Here is an 18991-nt window from a genome sequence, read left to right on the forward strand (position 1 = left end):
GGATGTGGAGAAAGGGGAACCCTCTTACACTGTTGGTGGGAATGCAAGTTGGTGCAGCCACTTTGGAGAACAGTGTGGAGATTCCTCAAGAAATTAAGAATAGAGCTTCCCTATGACCCTGCAATTGCACTGCTGGGTATTTACCCCAAAGATACAGATGTAGTGAAAAGAAGAGCCATCTGTACACCAATGTTTATTGCAGCAATGGCCAAGGTCGCCAAACTGTGGAAAAAGTTGCCTTTTGATTGAAATTCAAATTCCCTGAGGGATGTTCAGAGATTGTCAGATCATAAATAAGCTATTCATCTCTCACATTTACAAGTCTCAATTTAGGGAAAGCTTCTTCTCAGACATTGTTTTCTAGCATTAGCAATATAAACAGTCACTGAAAAGTATTTCTAGAATAATTCACAGGGCACTCTTCCTATCCTTCCACCGCCACCTCCCACACACCTCTGATTTAAAATATAAGTATTTACATCTAAAATATAAAACACAAAATGGCATGTTAGAATCTCCAGTTCCAGGCACTTCCTATTTAAAAAAAAAAAAGTTATAAAAATACTTTCGTTGTAAAGAAAAATAGGAATAGGAATAAACAACTAATTCTAAGGGAAAACACCGCACTGCCATGGTTTTTGGGACCGAAGCAGCCAGCACTGGGTACCATGCAGGGACATCCTTGGCCTGTGGGTGCCCTGCGGGGCGGGGAGGTACCTACCGCCTTTCATCATGCCTACTTCGTAGCACTTGCGGAGCCGGCAGGCCTGACAGCTCTTCCTTCTGTTCTTATCAATCGTGCACTGGTTGGTAGCTGGACACATGTAGTCATTATGTCCTATGAAAAGCAAAAGGACAAAGTTAATATTATTTTAGGAAATGGAGCCAGTCCGAAGCTATGGGGAGGCCACCTGGGGGATGTTTCCCTATCACTTACTTGGCCTGGTTGTGCTTCAACCTCCTCATACCATCCCTTTGCTGTCCTTCTCCAAGTGTGCGTGTTTGGGGCGGGGGGAAGGAGTGCAGGACAAAACTCTCCTAGACTCAACCAACGGCTTCCGGAGTTCTCTGGGCAAATCACCTTCAGTTCATATGGCTTATACTTGGGGGCACAAGGCTCTATCTATACTCACACATTATTCTCAGCAAATAAGGCTTTTTTTTTCCCTTTGACCCACACCACGAGCTAAAATTCTTGTAAAAAAAACACTGTAAGAACGTTCATAGAGTTTTAAAGTGGCCTTTCTTAAAACAGAAATGAGAAAACCTTTAGGTAACTATTCAAACAGCCCTGAGCATCTACATTCCAGTTGGGGGCAGTGATCTGGGATGGAAGCAAAGTTCAGTCCTCAGGTCGATAAGTTAGTCCTTCACTTACTAGCTGGAGGATGCTGCATAGGGTAGTTAACATCTCTAGGTCTCACCCCTCTCTCACCCGGAGAAAATAACGGCACCCACTGTGTGGCACTATTCTAAGAATTCCATGTGAGAACATCTGTCAGCGGCTACTGTTGCTTTATTATTGATCCTCTTTCTTTCACCTCTTGTTTACTGCCTCCTTCTTGCTCAAATGCCTTTTCTCATTCACGTTCATCACGTGCAACTGTGCCCACAAAAAAAGGTCTCTCCGGACCTCACATCCCTCTCAGACTTTCATCTTACATCCCACGCTTCTTCTCAGTTCAGCTCCTCAGAAAGCGCTACACACTTGAGGTCTGCACTTTCCTCAAGTCTCCTGCCTAGCTCAACCCACGCCTGGTTTCTACCTTGGCTGCCCCATAAGAGCTGCTTAAATCCTTCCATCAAATGACCCCTCTTGCTTAAGCCAACAGATATTTCCAGCCCGCACCATATTTGACCTATCAGAGCATCTGATAATTCTTCCCTTCCTCTTGAGACATGCTTTTCCCTCGGCTTCCATAATGCAGAACTCCCCTGGGCTCTTTCCACCCCTCGGGATGTGGCTTCCTACTGATTTTTTTTGCAGATTGCCTCCAGCCAGCATTAAGCTAGAGCAGTACAGGGCTCAGTGTCAGGCCCTTCTTATGACTCCAAATTTTCCCACAAGAGAATTTATTCCATGGCTCCGGCTTCCTCGGTCATAAACTGAGATGACTTGCAGAGTTGTCCTCCCAGCCCAACCCTCTTCTTTGAGTTCTGGGTACATACAGCCAACTGTCCACAAGACGTTTCTGCTCTAAGATTTAGGGGTCACCTCCATTTCTTGATCCCTCAAAAGAAGTCTGGTTTCTAATATGGAAAATATTAGACTCCACGAATTAATAAATATTGGCATGTTTTTATGAAGAAGTTCATTTATAGAAGTCTAAATTCTTATGCCTGAATTTAGACTATGGAGATGATATGGACTATTATAAAATGTTTCCCATCCTTAAAAAAAAAATGAGGAAATACTGCACCCTCTAATTCAGATCATCTGTGTCTCTATTTCCCTATTTCACCAAGGGCAAGATACAACATGTACTGGAGTTTTCACTACAGAACTCTTTGTTCTTTATTCAATTTTGGGTCAGTCTCAATTAGAATAGGGTGGAGTAGAGCCTTAACAAGAAAGGTTGGTCTCATAAAACTTGCTTCTCCATCTTTAGATATACATTATAAAAACTACCACATAAACAGGCTTCGGATCAAATTAACACATTGCATTCTTCTTTCGCCTAACAGGAAGCAGCCAACTAGCCAGCAAAATTGTAAACTGACTGCTTTAATAAGAGACCACACACTGCCTCAAATATCCAGGCACAATTTTTATGTTTTGAACTGCCCTTGTTAACAGGGACAAGCGGAGGAAGTCATAGAACTGGAAACAAAATTTACCTGGGTAGATGTTAACTTTAAGGAAAAGTTGCCGTCTTCTGACACCTCAAAGAAACTTTCAGTGTTTGGTCTCCTATGACGTTTATGTTGTACATCCTGATTTATTTTAACTCTAAAAAAATGAGTCCACTGAGGGTTGCTGGGGGGAGGTGGGGTTGGGAGAGGGGAAGTGGGGTTATGGACGTTGGGGAGGGTATGTGCTATGGTGAGTGCTGTGAAGTGTATAAACCTGGCAATTCGCAGACCTGTACCCCTGGGGATAAAAATACATTATATGTTTATAAAAAAATAAAAAAATAAATCTAAAAAATTTTTTAAAAAATGAGTCCATATTAAGTCTCAGAAGAAAACAATCAAGAATCATTGGAACCAAAAATTAACTTTGATTCACTTTTCTCTCAAAAACCAGTTGTATTGCAAGCCAGAGGATGGAATAACTGAATTAGGTCAGAGGCCAACTGGTGAAATGTTATGTTTGCATTCGTTATCACCGTAGATGTGTATCTTTATAGACTCAGGTGAAATTCCTGAGCTAACACGTTTAATAGATAAATTACACTGGACTTGTGCAATTGAATTCACCCCTTAACAAGAAAGAAAAGAGATGCCCTGCAGAATCATGTTTGTAATGCAGACCTTTGGTGACAAAGTGGATTTTCTCCTGCTCCAACTACATTAAAATTTAGAATTGCCGAATTGATAACAAGAAAAAATGAATATGTACGATTTGATGTACGACCTAAAGTTTAGTACCCTAACTAAATACCATTAACAACTATTTAAAAGTCTTCACTTGACATCAGAGAAGGATAATAGCAAGGTAGTTTTTTGTTCTTTGAGCATAATAATTTTATAAAGGTGTGTTTTTGTTTGTTTGTTTGTTTGTTTTAAGTAGGCGCCACACTGGACAGGGCTCAAACTCAGGACCCTGAGATCAAGACCCGGGCTGAGATCAAGAGTCAAATACTTAATCAACTGAGCCACCCAGGCACCCCAGCAAAGGTGCGTTATGAAAGCCACTGAAGCAATTAAAAACTTAGTTGCTTTAAGAGGAAACTTCACTTTAAACGTTATTATTTGTTCTTGGGAAAACAATGCTTGTAAAAATCCTATCCTATTGAAGTAGAGCTAATTAAATGAAAAAAAAAATCTCACCCCAACTCTATGAATGAAATAGTGTTTTCATGGAAGACACTGAAGAACTCCATATACCTGTGACCAGACCAGCTCCAACATGCCTTTCACACAGGCCTAGATGAAATGCAGAAGGCCAAAGCCAAGATGTGAGGCTCGGGTGACATTTTGGAGAACTAATCACTATTCTGTTGCCCACCAAAAAATAAAAAACACCACCTTCGGACTGATGTGGGGTCTGAATAAATGGGAGTAGAGAAAAGAAGGAACGAATGAAACCTAAACAGAAAGCCTAAGGAGCAGGAACCACCAGGCCAACCCCCAGCTCCTGCGCCAGCAGACGGGTTCACGTACAGCTCTTAACCACAGTTCTCTGGGATTCTTTCTCTCGTCTTTTTGTTTTTTTCCTTTTCTTCCTATTTTACCCTCTGTCAGTAGCAGGTGTTTTTGCACTGTTACCAACACATAGAACAATGACACTTGCTAGTTACAAAAATAATCAATGACCCATAGAGCTTCAAAAGAAATATAAAACAGACCAAATGGAAACACGTAGGGGAGGTCTCAGAGAAAAGGAAGCCCTCACGCACTCTTTGGTGGGAATGCAAACTGGGGCGGCCACTATGGAAAACAGTATGGCGGTTCCTCAAAAGAAATTAAGAATAGAGCTGCCCTATGATCTAATGTTTCCGGTACTGGGTCCTTAACAGAAGAAAACAAAATCATTAACTGTACTACTATGTTCACGGCAGCGTTATTCATAATTGCCAAGGCACGGAAACAACCTAAGTGTCCGTTGACAGATAAATGAGAAAAGGAAAGGTGGCATTTATATATTTATATAAATATACTGGAATATTATTCAGCCTTAAAAAAGAAAGAAATCCTATCATTTGTGACAATAGGGATAAACCTGGAGGGCATTATGTTAAGTGAACTTAGCCAGACAGAGAAATAAATACTACCCGGTGTCACTTGTTTGGAATCCTGAGACTACGAAGGTCTAAGGCTCTGAGGTAGAACATGGTGACTAGAGCTGATGAAACTTGTAACGTATCATGGAAATCTCCTTAGAAAGTAGAACTTAAATGTTCTCGCCACAAAAAAGTAAATATACGAGGTAATGGATGTGTTAACTAATTTACTGGAGGGTATCCTTTCACAAAATACAGGTACACCAAATCATCACAATGAACACTTTAAATATCTTATAACATGTCAATTATGCTTCAATAAAGCTGAAAAAAATAAAACAAGCAGTATCCTGAGAGAAACTTGGGTATCCTTCCTGTTGCCACACTTCCTTCAGCACGTTCTGGCAGTCACCTCAGACCAAGTCTCTTTGGCTGAGCTTCATACCCATATACCTACCTGCCTATGGTCGGTCCATTTAGACTTGACTTTTTCATAGCCCTTCAAGACGGATGTGTCTCAAACACAACCAACTGGTGGTCGTCTTTCCTCACCAGTTTCTTCCTTTTTATCACCACACCACAAAGCCTGAGACCTGGTGTTATTTCAAGACTGTCTAGGCTCTTCTTCACTCGAACCCTCTCACACATGCACACACTGATCGAATCTGTTATTTTTAAATTCTTTTTCAAAGAAAAATCAATTTTTCCCTGGGCCCACCACCCGTACCAGAATTCATACCCTCTCCAGCCCAGAATATCACAGCAGCCCACTAAGCCACCCTCTGCCTCCAGCCTTCCCCTGCCACCCATTCCCCACGGTGTTGCCAGGTGATTCTTCTAAAATCCTACACCACCAAGCCACTATCCTGCTTTACTATTCTGATGCTCCTCAAAGCTCTAAGGATAAAATCTAAATGCCTTAAAACAGCTTACCAAGCTGTTCCTTATCAGTCCAACCACCTTTCCTGGCCTTATTTCTTACCACTCCCTAAGTTCTAACCACGTCCCATTCTAACATACTCTTCTCCTTCCCACCCCCAGATTGCACACACCGTTCTTTCTTGTGGGAACGCACTTCCCCTACTCTTAGCCCAAATGACTCCCATTAGTTTTTCAGGTGTGTCAGTCAACATAGCAAATCCTCTGGGGTTCCTCTCTGCCCCTCTGATGATGCCTAGCTTTTGTCCTGTCACAGAGCTTACTACTTTGGACTTTAACTGCTCCTCAAAATCCCCAGGTGATTAGAGGCTTGACAGCAGATGGACTACATCATCACCCTCTGTCCTGTGCCCAACACATTCTCAGGCACACAGTGGAGCTCAGCAAGTATTTGTTACCTGAACGAAATGGCATTGCTAAAGCTCTATGTTGCACCCCCCAATCCCATCTGGAACACAGGCCTTTGGAAGGGGCAGGTTGGATTTCTATAAAGGAAGTAATGACTGAGAAGATGATGACCCCAAAGCAATGGCTGCCATACCCAGACCCTAAAACTCAGGTCCACAAGAGCAAAACTTGGTCCTAAGAGAATTTGTTATGGCAATGAGAGCTCAAAATGGTGGATTTTCAGTAAAAAATAAAGGATTAAAAATGTTCAAGGTAATGCCAATGGAAAAAAAGACCAAACTATGCATTAATCATCTCTGAATATTAGAGCAGACAAGACAGAGAGAAGAGGTTTTAAAAAAAAAAATTTAAATTAGCTCTGCCAAATTCTTAGGGCTACAGAAGGAGGAACAGGAGGAAAAGGAGGTCAAAGATTCTGGTAGCTATTGTCAGGATGTCTCAAAAGTTATTCTTATCATTAATCAAAAAGAGGACCTGATTTGGGAGTGGGGTGGGAAGAAGATGTGTAGAAAATTCCAAAAAATGTTGTATTTGAGATTTCAGTAGCACACCAACAAGCAACCACCCAAGAAACTATTATTATACATGTAGTCCCAAAGGTTGGGAGGCTTGTCAAAATGAAGTTGGAGATCTTATGAGCCAGAAATTCCACTTCTGGGTATCTGCCCAAAAGAACTAAAAGCACAGACTCAAACACATACTGGTACACCTAGGTTCATGGCACCAGTATTCACAACAGCCAAGAGCTGGAAACAACTCGGATGTCCACTGACAGACAAATAGATAAAAAATATGGTAAATACATAAAATGGAGCTTTATTCAGTCTTCAAAAGAAATAAAATCTGGGCACATGCTACAACATAGATGAATCTTGAAGACATGCTAAGGGAAATAAGCCCGACCCCAAAGGGTATTGTATGAGTCCACCTAGATGGAAGACCTAAAATAGTCAAATTCACGAGACAGAAAATTGAACAGGAGTTATCAGGAGATGCAGGAAGGGGGAAAGGGGGAATTTATTATGCAATGAGTATAGAGTTTCCATTTGGGAGGATGAAAAAGTTCTGGAGATGGACAGTGGTGAGTTGCACAACACTGTGAATGCACTTAATGCCACTAAATTAAAAATGATTAAAGTGGGAAATTTTACATCATGTGTATTTTACCACAACTTTTAAAAATGAAGTTGGATATATAAGAAGCATCTCTATGAGGTAGAGTGGGAAAAGGAATCAAAGACATGAATTTTAAGTGGACCTGTTCAGATTCCCTCTTAAAAAAAAAAAAAAAAAATGCCCCTGGGGCCAGCAGTATTGACCATGTGCTCACCACAGACCACGCACCCTGCCAGGTGACTTTAGCTCTCTTTCTCATCTAAACATCACAATGGACAAATTAGGTCATTGTAACTCCCATGTCATTCAAGCAGAAACTGAGACCCCCAAGAGACTAACTTGTTCAAGGTCACTTGGCTACGAGAGGCAGGTCCATGATCAAAGCCCAGGTCAGACTCATTCACAATTCCTGTTACTCCAGGAATAGCACCACAGGGCTGGTGACATAGAAAAGAACATGAGGGACGCCTGGGTGGCTCAGTTGGTTAAAGCCTCTGCCTTCGGCTCAGGTCATGATCCCAGGTTCCTGGGATCGAGCCCCGGATTGGGCTCTCTGCTCAGCAGCAAGCCTGCTTCCCTTCCTCTCTCTCTGCCTGCCTCTCACCCTACTTGTGACCTCTGTCTGTCAAATAAATAATAAATAAAATCTTAAAAAAAAAAAAGAACATGATATCTACACCTAGCTAATTGTTTAAATACTGTTATACTTCAAATTATAATAAAAACGTTTCTCCCTAATGTAATTACCATATTATAATATCAGGAGGGCATTTCAGAAGCAGCAATGAAATTATTTCCAGAACCTGTGATTCCTAAGACTCCCAAAGTTAAAGATATGTGAGATGAACCACATGAAATATATTCAGCAGTAGATAATGGCATATTTTATCAAAATCTCCCTGGAAGACCTTTCAGCGCATTCCAACATAACATAGAAAAGGAGAGCATGGAAGGCAAGGTATTAGGGAAATAAATAAGAACTTTACTTTCTGTACAAGAACAACTGCAGTATTATGTTTGGAAATAAATTTTGACTCAGATATTAAAGTGAATATTCTCTGATTTACAGCCAGTGCAATGAGCCAAACAAAATGAAATAAAATTTGGCTGCCTCCGTGAACACATTCCTAAAAATCCAGTGAGGACATTCAATGTGCCATGATTTGAACTATTTCACAACCACATCTGTATGTCATGGCATGCAAATAAAAACGGCATGCCTTAATAATGCAGCCCAAATTACATTTTTACTGCTAGCCGATTCTGGCATATTTTAAGGGAAATAAAAAGATTATTTGCATCTAAGGATATTTTTAAAGGAAAAAATATTTAAAGGAATTCTAAGAAGGATAATTGTCCTGGAAAGTTTCTTTTTCTAAATGAAAATGAAGAGGAAATCCTCCATTTGCCCTTGTCAGACTCCAGTCTGCTAAAAATTTCGGCCAGGGTAACGACATGATCCCTTTTCCTTGTCCAGCCTTCCTTACCATCTGCAAAACCACAATTGTTTTAAGCACCTGGCCCAGGATCAAACCAACAGCTGCAGTAAAGGAAAACATAATGAAATCAGTGACCACCATCTCACTGTAATACACCAGAGACAATGAACCACTTTCAATAATGCCTCTGAAGGTTCAAAAAATAAGCAAGGGCTGTTCTACAGCCCATAAAAGGACTTTCTGAAATTGCTTCTTCTGGGACAATAGATAAGAATCACACAAAAGAGAGCAGTGTGACAACCAGTGTGAGTAGTTCAATGCCAGGCAGCCTTCAGCTCACCTCCGGATCCCTCTCCTTTGGTCTGTTTGACTGTTTCCAGAGAGTTCCTCAAGCTTTCTCTCAACTTAGAGTCATTTAATGTCCAGGCACTGGTGTCCAAAAGCAGTAGAAACTATTGCAACGTGTTCTTGTCCAAAGCCAAGGAAGCAAGGGGGAATGGGGGAGGGGGTGAAACAGAGCAAGAGGGCAAAACTCAGAGACCCTGAGCTCCATTGTGCTTATGTCCTGGACTCCACGGGTCACTAAGAAGCACAATGCCCCCCAACATACACTTCTGCACTATCCGTGCGGGGCTTTCAGAGAGAAGGGAAAGGAGGTGTTTACTCGGATCTGATGTGGTGTGGAATATGAACGTCCTTTAAGCTTCTGGCCACCCAAATGTTCAATAAGGGGTTTCATCCTTCTTCAGGAGCCCCCCAAATGAAGTCCCTCATGAAGTTCCTCCCAGGCATCCTGATTCAAGTCCTCAAAGAAGATGAAGGAGCTTCTGTTTCAATGGTCAAAAGACTCCTCCAGCATATTTGAAGAGACATTCAGTTATTCCCTTTTTATCTTTAAGTCCATTTTGAAAATGAGAAAATCGCACAAGGACAGTCTGTCAGACTTTGAAATAACCACCAGTCTATATTCTCAGCTTGAGTAACAATTCTACCAACCAGTAGAAAATGGGTCCATTCATTGTATCGTCAATGAACAAAGGGTTGTTTGATAAAAGTAAACCTACATGTAAAGACAACTGTTTTGTACTTATTTATCCTTATTTGCATGGCGAATTTGACCCCAAGTAGCACAGATATTCTCACGTGTTTTCTTGTCCTTGTGGTTGGGGACCGTTTCACTCACATGTAGCCCTGCAGCCTAGCAAAGATCCAGATGAATGTTAGATACTTAGTAAATGAATGTGTGGGAATGTATTAAATCCACACTTCCTGGGTGTCCAGACAGCTCAGGTCTATGTGGCCAGACTCCCCGTGAGGGGACTCTCAGGAGAGCCACTCCACAATGTTCAGAAAGGAGTTTTCTCATTTCTCAAGGGTGTTTGGACTTCCGCAGTCTATCTGCTGGTCCACCCCCATTCCAGCTAATAAAAACAAGAGAGCCTGGAAAAGTCAACAGTCTCCTGCCCCCCTCCACCAATCACTAGCCTCCGGAAGGAAAATGGCCCGAGGGTCTTGAATCAGCTAAGCTGTTGGATTCTTGTCTCCATGCTCTGATCTACAAAAGGTAAGGGAAGAAAAGCCCATTCTAGTTCTGAACTTTGATTAATCTCTTTTCTCACCTTCCTGAAGAGCATACTTCCTTTTCGTCTGGCTTCCTGGGGTTCCAGATTGTTTGTTTGTTTGTTTGTTTACTGCTGAAGAGCCAATCTCCATTTGTGCTTGCTGCACTAAATGGAAGGAATATGGGCATATTGGGGGAACAGCACAGTGCTCTGAACACTGGACTCGTGTTTGAGTCCGAGGCTTCCTGGGCTCCCAGCTGACCAGGTAACCCCTCTGGGCCTTTTGATACCTTCCTCAGGGGCTGCTATGAGGCCCAGAGGGATAATATATGTAAACACTTGGTCAACCATAAAACTTTGTGCCAACAGAATGTATTACTATGGACTAAAATACAGCCATTAAAAAAAAAGAGAGGGGCGCTTAGGTGGCTCAGTGGGTTAAGCCGCTGCCTTCGGCTCAGGTCATGATCTCAGAGTCCTGGGATCGAGTCCCACATCGGGCTCTCTGCTTGGCAGGGAGCTTGCTTCCCTCTCTCTCTCTCTCTGCCTGCCTCTCTGCCTACTTGTGATCTCTCTCTCTCTCTCTCTCGCTGTCAAATAAATAAATAAAATTAAAAAAAAAGAGAGAGAGAGAGAGAGACCGACCTATATGCACCAATATGAAAAAAATCGCCAACATATATTATTCAGAGAGAAAAGCTATTCATAGAATAAAGTGTAGAACATAATACCACTTATATAACCAAAATACACCTATGTGTGTATGTGTGTATATATATACGCAATTTTTGGATGAAACTATTACTAGTGTTTACCTATCAAGAAAGGAAGAATGGATTTTGGTATGGGGCCAGAGGAAGGCCTTCACTTTACATCATGTACCACCTTGTACTGTTTAACATCTAACATGCACTCATAGTGTTTTTTAATAAAAATCAAAATAATAATAAAAAAAAGTGTTTTAAGAATTTCTAACCAAAACCAGCCTGGCATTAGCAATCTTAACTCCTTTTCTGGTTCTGCTACCACCCATCCAGGAGTTATTTCTCTCTACTTTACAACCCCTGGACTAAGTAATAAACTTAACCACCAGAACCTTGTTAAGCAAGGGAAGACTACCACATTTCTTTTATAGAGAATAGAAAAATGGCTAAGCATGAACCGTGCTTTGTGACCTGTAGATACTCCAGCTAAGAACAAGTAGTGGACACCCAAGCCAAAGGCAGAAGCTCCAGCCTGTTTCTGCTCCTGTCCCAAAGCCATCATGAGTACCTGTGACTCTCCTTCTGCCCCTGCTAGACCTGGCGCTCCTTCCTCTCACCCAAACCTTTATCCCTTCCTTGAGGGACCAAGTTCTCCTCTCCATATAGAGGGTGAAGTCATCAGTAACTTTTATCCTTTGCCAGGTAGGATAGAAGGAGGCCCATGGCAGTGGGTGGTTCTGCCCCATGCATCATAAAAGCCCTGTTCCCCTTGGCAAGCTGGACTAGTCCCAGACAACTCTGTGCCTTATGCCTAGTGGGACTAAGAGCCAGCTACACTGGCAACCCTCACTCCATTTTAGAAGCATTCCTCCTTGAGGAAGGCAACAAAACACAACATGTACCAATGGATTCTGTACTCCAACTAGTTGGGATGAATACTGGTTTTATTTCTTAAATGCCTCCATTTCCTCACCAAAATGGGAGCAATTGTCGAACTAATTTCCTGGAATTTTATGGAGGATTAAATGACACAATCCATATAAAACCCAAAACAAGGAGCCTGGTACAAGGTTCATTAAACATTAGCCATCATTTTTATTAGATACTAAGTCTCCAGATCGGCAGAGCTCTAATTTGTAAGGACAGTCCCTGAATGACAATACCCTCAAATCAATCTATAATAACCTATCATTTTCTTAGTAGTTAAATAATCCCTGTTTACGTTTAACCAATTCTCTTCACATCGTATAACTTGTGAGGCTACATTTATGCAGTCAAGTGTCAATCATCCAAAACACTTCGTCATATCAAAAAAATTCACTCCAGTCAGCATACGGCTGACTGTCAGAGATGGAAACTATTCTAGTGCTTGAAAAATCAAGCAAAACTGTAAGAAAAATAGTCATTTATTTGAGCTTCTTAAAATACGTTCAAATACCTTTTCAAACAACCAAGAATTACAGTCTAACTGTCCAGGAATGTGGGGAAGTCATAACATGCTTCCTCGAAAAGAGTTAAACTACACTAATAATTCACTTCTGGGCTTTAAAGAGAATGTGGTTGCCTCTCTTCTCCAAGAAGATAAAGGACAAAAGTCATCTATAGCCAGAAGTAAGCCCCAAACTATTAAGCCAATCATACTCTGATTTCTGATTCAAGATACCTGAATTATCCACATTGCTTACAAATAAGAATAGGGAAGAGGGAATACATTTATTCAACAGAATATATTTCAAGAGGTGTTAAATTTGATATAATTACCTTTTTGAAATCTACTCTTCTCTCCTGATTAATAATTTGGTGTCACTCCAAATTCCCATTTTGAAGTGGCAATTATAAAGGCTATTATGAAGGGTTTTTTTCTAATTTACTAAAAAATTCTAGGCTAATTTGGAAGCAGAGTCCACTCCTTGGGAATACTTTCATAGAAAGAGATTTTATTCTTTGGTGTCACTATCAAAGACATGACAAGGTTTAAAATGGACTATTTAAACTCACCCAACCATAAGATAAAGTCTATCCCAATAATCTATATATCCAACAAGTTTTAATTTAAAAAGCATTTGCCTCTAATTCTATACAATGCAAGTTAAGCATTCTATTTGTTCTTTTTTAAAAGATTTTTTTTACTTAATTTCTTTTCAGTATAACAGAATTCATTGTTTATGCATCACACCCAGTGCTCCATGCAATACGTGCCCTCCATAATACCCACAACCAGGCTCCCCAACCGCCCACCCCTGCCCTTTCAAAACCCTCAGGTTGTTTTTCAGAGTCCATAGTCTCTCATGGTTCATCTCCCCTTCCAATTTCCCTCAACTCCCTTCTCTCCATCTCCCCATGTCCTCCGTGTTATTCCTTATGCTCCACAAGTAAGTGAAACCATACGATAATTGACTCTCTTTGCTTGACTTATCTCACTCAGCATAATTTCCTCCAGTCCCGTCCATGTTGCTACAAAAGTTGGGTATTCATCCTTTCTGATGGAGGCATAATACTCCATAGTGTATATGGACCACATCTTCCTTATCCATTCATCCATTGAAGGGCATCTTGATTCTTTCCACAGTTTGGCAACTGTGGCCATTGCTGCTATGAACATTGGGGTACAGATGGCCCTTCTTTTCACTACATCTGTATCTTTGGGGTAAATACCCAGGAAGACTAGATAAATTTTTTACAAAAAGAAGTGATGTAGAAGAAAAAAAAATTCATTCCTTCAAGCAATTTTGAGTCTCTGCTATATGCAAGAAGCTACAAATGTTTCTGCCCCCTCCCCATCCAAGAGTAGAACATTCCTATGAAACTCTCTTTGAAACAAAATGGTATAAAGCAAAGACTATCCCCTGCTTTCCCAAAGTTTACATTAAGGCCACATGGCTTTTAGGAAAGACATACATTAGTACCTGCTTTTGCCAACTGAAAAAAATCTGAAGAGGATTTTGCTTTTACAATAAAAGCTATTACTAATGTAGGTTTTTCGTAAAAGTGAAGTGCCCTAACATGAACTTTCAGGAAACGAAGGATACCTATAGTTGGTATTTTGAGAGACCCAAGGATACACTGGGCTCTCTAAAGTTTGACATTCTGTCTCTCTCTCTCTCTTTTTTTTTTTAAAGTAGCCCCAACATGGGGCTTCAACTCATGACCCTGAGATCAAGACCATGAGCTGAAATTAAGAGTCAGGCACTCAACCGACTGAGCCACCCAGGTACCCCAGCTTGACATTCTTTTTTCAAAGATTTATTTTTTTTTCAAAGATTTATTTATTTATTTTAGAGAGAGGGTGTGGGCAAGGGGAGCGGGTAGGGGAGAGGGAGAGAGAGAGAGAAGCAGGCTCCCCATTGAGAGCAGAGCCTGATGCAGGGCTCGATCCCACAACCCAAAGATCACAACCTGAGCCAAAATCAAGAGTCAGACACCCAGCCAACTGAGCCACCTAGGCACACCAACATTCTTTTTTTTTTTTTTTTTAAGATTTTATTTATTTATTTGACAGAGAGAGAGATCACAAGTAGGCAGAGAGGCAGGCAGAGAGAGAGGAGGAAGCAGGCTCCCTGCGGAGCAGAGAGCCCGATGCGGGGCTCGATCCCAGGACCCTGAGATCATGACCTGAGCCGAAGGCAGAGGCTTAATCCACTGAGCCACCCAGGCGCCCCCACACCAACATTCTAAATAAGATAAAGAAGCAGAGGTAAGAGGTAGGCATCCACAGAGAAGTTTTCAAATTCCTGACTCTCTTCTGTGGGTTTTGTAGTGGAGATGTTAATTAATTTTCAGGTGCTAGCTACGAGAAAGAAATGTATGTTTAAGAAGAGAAAGATTGATTTAGAAGCAAAATAATGAAATGTTAAGGTATTTGCTCTACTTAGCCTCAGAGTAGAGACATACCCTCGAGGAAGCCTGATAGAACCAATAGGAGGAAGGAATGAGGATGGCTCTTTACAGGTTAAGCATAAGCACTCACCACTATATCAGTCCAGCAACGTAAAAATCACTGGGCCGTTTACAACCGAGGAAATGGAAGCTCAGGGACTTCAGGTATGACAGACACCGATAGGGGTGTCTGGGTCACAGTGCGATCTTTTTCTCCGGAATAGCCCCCTCCTCAGTGTAAGCTCCCAGGATCACCTGTGAAATGTGATTCTGTCCCACAACAACGGCCAGTTGGTTTAGTGATGTGTCCCTGACCAAAGGTGCGCCCATCAGAGCTCTTCTGCAACGATGTTCTAAATAGAAGAATGTCACAGGTGGTGAGGCTTGGCGGCCGTCGCTGGCCCTGATTCCCTTCTTAGCAAAAACACAAGTTTATACAGAGCATGAAGCTGGCACAGAGAGAGGAACAGAAGCAAGGCTGGGGTTTTGACAGGCTCTGAGTCCCTGGGCCCACCGTCACCAAGGTCTGGCTGCACCCCTACCACGACTACCGTTAACCAAGAAGCTCAAATAGCCTTCCCCCCAAAACTTCCTATTTACCCCTCACCCCAAAGCTAATTTGAATTTGCTTTTGGTCACTTGAAACCAGAAGATCTACCTAAAACATGAAATAATTTTGCTAAGATGTTATAGCTGATAAGCCATAATAATGATAGCTTATATTTCTATGGCAATTTGTAATTATATAGCAAATTCTCATGAGATAATCATTTTTATTAGATATCTTTTACAGATTGTGGCAAACTATGACCTGGATGAAAAATGTGAAAAATACACCGAGGATAAAGAACAATCATGCTATTTTGTATATCATAAGTCATGAAAGTTGGGGGGGAAACAGGTGAAAGAAGGAAAAAGTAAAAGGTTGATGAATAGGAAGCCTTGTTTATCTGACCCCTTCTGGATCTCCTGCTATATCAGCAGGTATAAAGCAGAGAGCCCCATAATGACTGCTCCTGTAAAGATTTCCTTGGAAGAATGCTACTGTAGCCTGACTCATACACCTTTCTATAATAGTTCACTCCACTTAATTGGTAATTGAAACAAAGCTGATTTTAAAGAAAGGAACAAATCTCTACTAAAGTCTTATAAAAATAAATCAACCTGACCTGGTATTTCTTGGTAAGTGATTCAGTCTTTAATTTCTATTTCTTTCACTTTAAATATACTATTAAGTACTTAAATGACTTCATACCATAAACTGCAAATAATCCAGTTACAGATTTAAGCAGAAGGGTAGTCCTAAATGGGAGTGCGCCAGACCAGGAGTGAGTGATCTTGTTTCTACTTAAAATACAAAAGCTAAACTCCTTAGGGGGAATAATGCAACAATTGAAAGAAATATATTAATTCACAAACAAAATAGTAAAACCAAACAAGAATGGAGCAAGAAGCAGTGTAGTGGGGCAGGACACATCTCAAATTCGACTCCCAGTCTTGTTGCTCAGCCCTTGTTGCTTGGACTCTTGTCCAAAGGCATTGTTAAAAAAAAAAGTAAAAAAAAAAAAAAAAGAAAGACTAATTCTCACATCCTGACTCAGCATCTCAGAATCATCGTCTTCCTCTCCTTCAAAATCCAGTCTGGTGTGATTTGCTGTCTGGTTTCTACTTCCCAATCAGCGGCTGCCTCTCCTCCCGCACAGGGCCCGCTTCAGCTGCCGGACTGCACATCCCATAATCATTTACTGCTCCCCAGTTCCACCCAACTTTCTTTACCTTGTCTGTGTCAATGGCTCCAACAGCTTTACCACATGCAAGCAAACTCTACAAGAGCAAAGGAACTGACCTAGTAGTAGCAGCAGTATTGTTTTTAATTTTTTTATAAACATATAATGTACTTTTATCCCCAGGGGTACAGGTCTGTGAATCGCCAGGTTTACACACTTCACAGCACTCAGCATAGCACATCCCCTCCCCAATGTCCGTAACTCCATTCCCCTCTCCCAACTCCCCTCCCCTCAGCAGCCCTCAGTTTGTTTTGTGAGATTTAGAGTCACTTATGGTTTATCTCCCTCCCGATCCCATCTCGTTTCATTTATTCTTTTCCTATCCCCCAAACCTCCCATGTTGCATCTCCACGTCCTCTTATCAGGGAGATCATATGATAGTTGTCTTTCTGATTGACTTATTTCACTAAGCATGATACCCTCAGTTCCATCCACGTTGTCACAAATGGCAAGATTTCATTTCTTTTGATGGCTGCATAGTATTCCATTGTGTATATATACCACCTCTTCTTTATCCATTCATCTGTTGATGGACACCTAGCTTCTTTCCATAGTTTGGCTATTGTAGACATTGTAGCAGCAGTATTTTAAAAAACCTCCCTTCTCAAGGAGGTGAAAATGAAGAGCTTAAAAAGAGAATGGCCTCAAAAACTAAAATTCATTTGGGGGGCACCTGGGTGGCTCAGTGGGTTAAGTCGCTGCCTTCGGCTCAGATCATGATCTCAGGGTCCTGGGATCGAGTCCCGCATCAGGCTCTCTGCTCAGCAGGGAACCTGCTTCCCTCTCTCTCCCTCTCTCTGCCTGCCTCTCTGCCTACTTGTGGTCTCTCTCTGTCAAATAAATAAATAAAATCTTTAAAAAAAAACAAAACTAAAATTCATTTGGATAAAGAAGGTCCAGCATTATGAGAGTCAAATAAGAAAATTTAATATCTCTAAAAAGAAAATCATGCACACAAAAGAATAAAAGAAAATCACTAAGACACTTGTGATATTTCTAAGAGTTAATGAGACAAAATATTCTGTCTCTGCCCCGAGGAAAGAAGAAACAGCTTCTCCTAGGGGCATGTGAGCCCTGAGAAAATGTTCTACACTTGCACCACTGCCCCTGAACATGGGCAGCCTGGAGCCAAGGCAGAGCTCAGAACTCCCTGGGACGTCAGTAAGTTTATCCCAGAAGTCAGTGTCAGCGGCTTGTCATTGGGAATCTTTCTATCCCAAGACCCTCTTACAGGTATAGCTAGATGTGTTTTTAAACAAACAAAATAGAATCATTGCAGTGATTAGTCCAGTATAGTCAAAGATAATCTTTGCTTTCAATTTTTCCAGCCACTTCAAAATGACTTTCCTACCTTCTATGCAACTATTTTCAGAATTTAAAAAAAAATACAAAATTTCTAAATGAAGGAGTGGGAGCAGAATGAACCTTTGGAGTTCATTTCATCAGTTGCTTCGGGGCAGCTGGCAAGAGGGAGTTAATGACACAGGGCAGACAATCAAGGTGAGAATCAAGCACTGTCTCCAGACTGATCTAATGTACGCAGTCCATTCAAATGAGCATGGGCTGTATGGCAAACTTAAGAGGCAAATGCTTTGGAAAGCACCACTCCTTTCCTGAAAGCGTGTTATCAGAATGTGCTTACTCAATTAGGGGACAATGAGGAAAAGTATAACCACTGTCATGGGCACGTCCTCAAATTGTATCCTCTTTTAAAGTGTTCCTTATTCTTGAAAAGTCATGGAAATGCCTGTCTTATGCATACTTAGTCTAGTGCCTTAGGCAGAAGGCTAAGACACTGAGCAATGCAGCCACATCCCCAACCAGAACTTCATGAATTTCAGTGGCTCTCTGCCATATTCAAATCAAAGGGGGGAAAAATTCTAACTACTCCTACTCCTCTTGAATGACTAAATGTCAAGACTCTGAAGGCATCCTTTGGGATTATAAAGAAGACTCTTAAAGGTGGTGGGACTTGAGAAGTAGGAAAAGGAAGTTAAGAGCCCCTACCTCTGGGCATCAGGATTGCAATTTCTGGTTTTTGCAAGGTTTCAGTTCTATTACCATGCACCTAACTAGCAATCAACAAACTGGTAACACCCAGCCCCTCCCAGGCTGGCTCCTGCTCCCTGGGATGTATGGTTTAGAATAAACAGTCATTGTTTGGCTGCATGTCGATAATACTTCAACCTTGCTCATCAGACCAGCTGCTCTAATGACCTAGATTCCTGGTGGTATCATTAAACACGAGGCCTCTCTTTTCCTTCCTTTGTTATA

General features: G+C 41.4%; 1 protein-coding gene across 1 annotated transcript in view; it reads right to left on the reverse strand.

Annotated features, from left to right (window-relative positions):
- Positions 1-18991, reverse strand: part of LOC123942083 (estrogen receptor-like) — a 142513-nt gene that overhangs the window by 69851 nt on the left and 53671 nt on the right. Inside the window, exon 3 of the mRNA XM_046006037.1 lies at positions 722-838. Within this exon, the coding sequence (XP_045861993.1) occupies positions 722-838 (117 nt within the window). The remainder of the gene's footprint in view (positions 1-721; positions 839-18991) is intronic.

This window comes from Meles meles, chromosome 5 (genome assembly GCF_922984935.1).
Source record: "Meles meles chromosome 5, mMelMel3.1 paternal haplotype, whole genome shotgun sequence".
NCBI lineage: Eukaryota > Metazoa > Chordata > Mammalia > Carnivora > Mustelidae > Meles > Meles meles.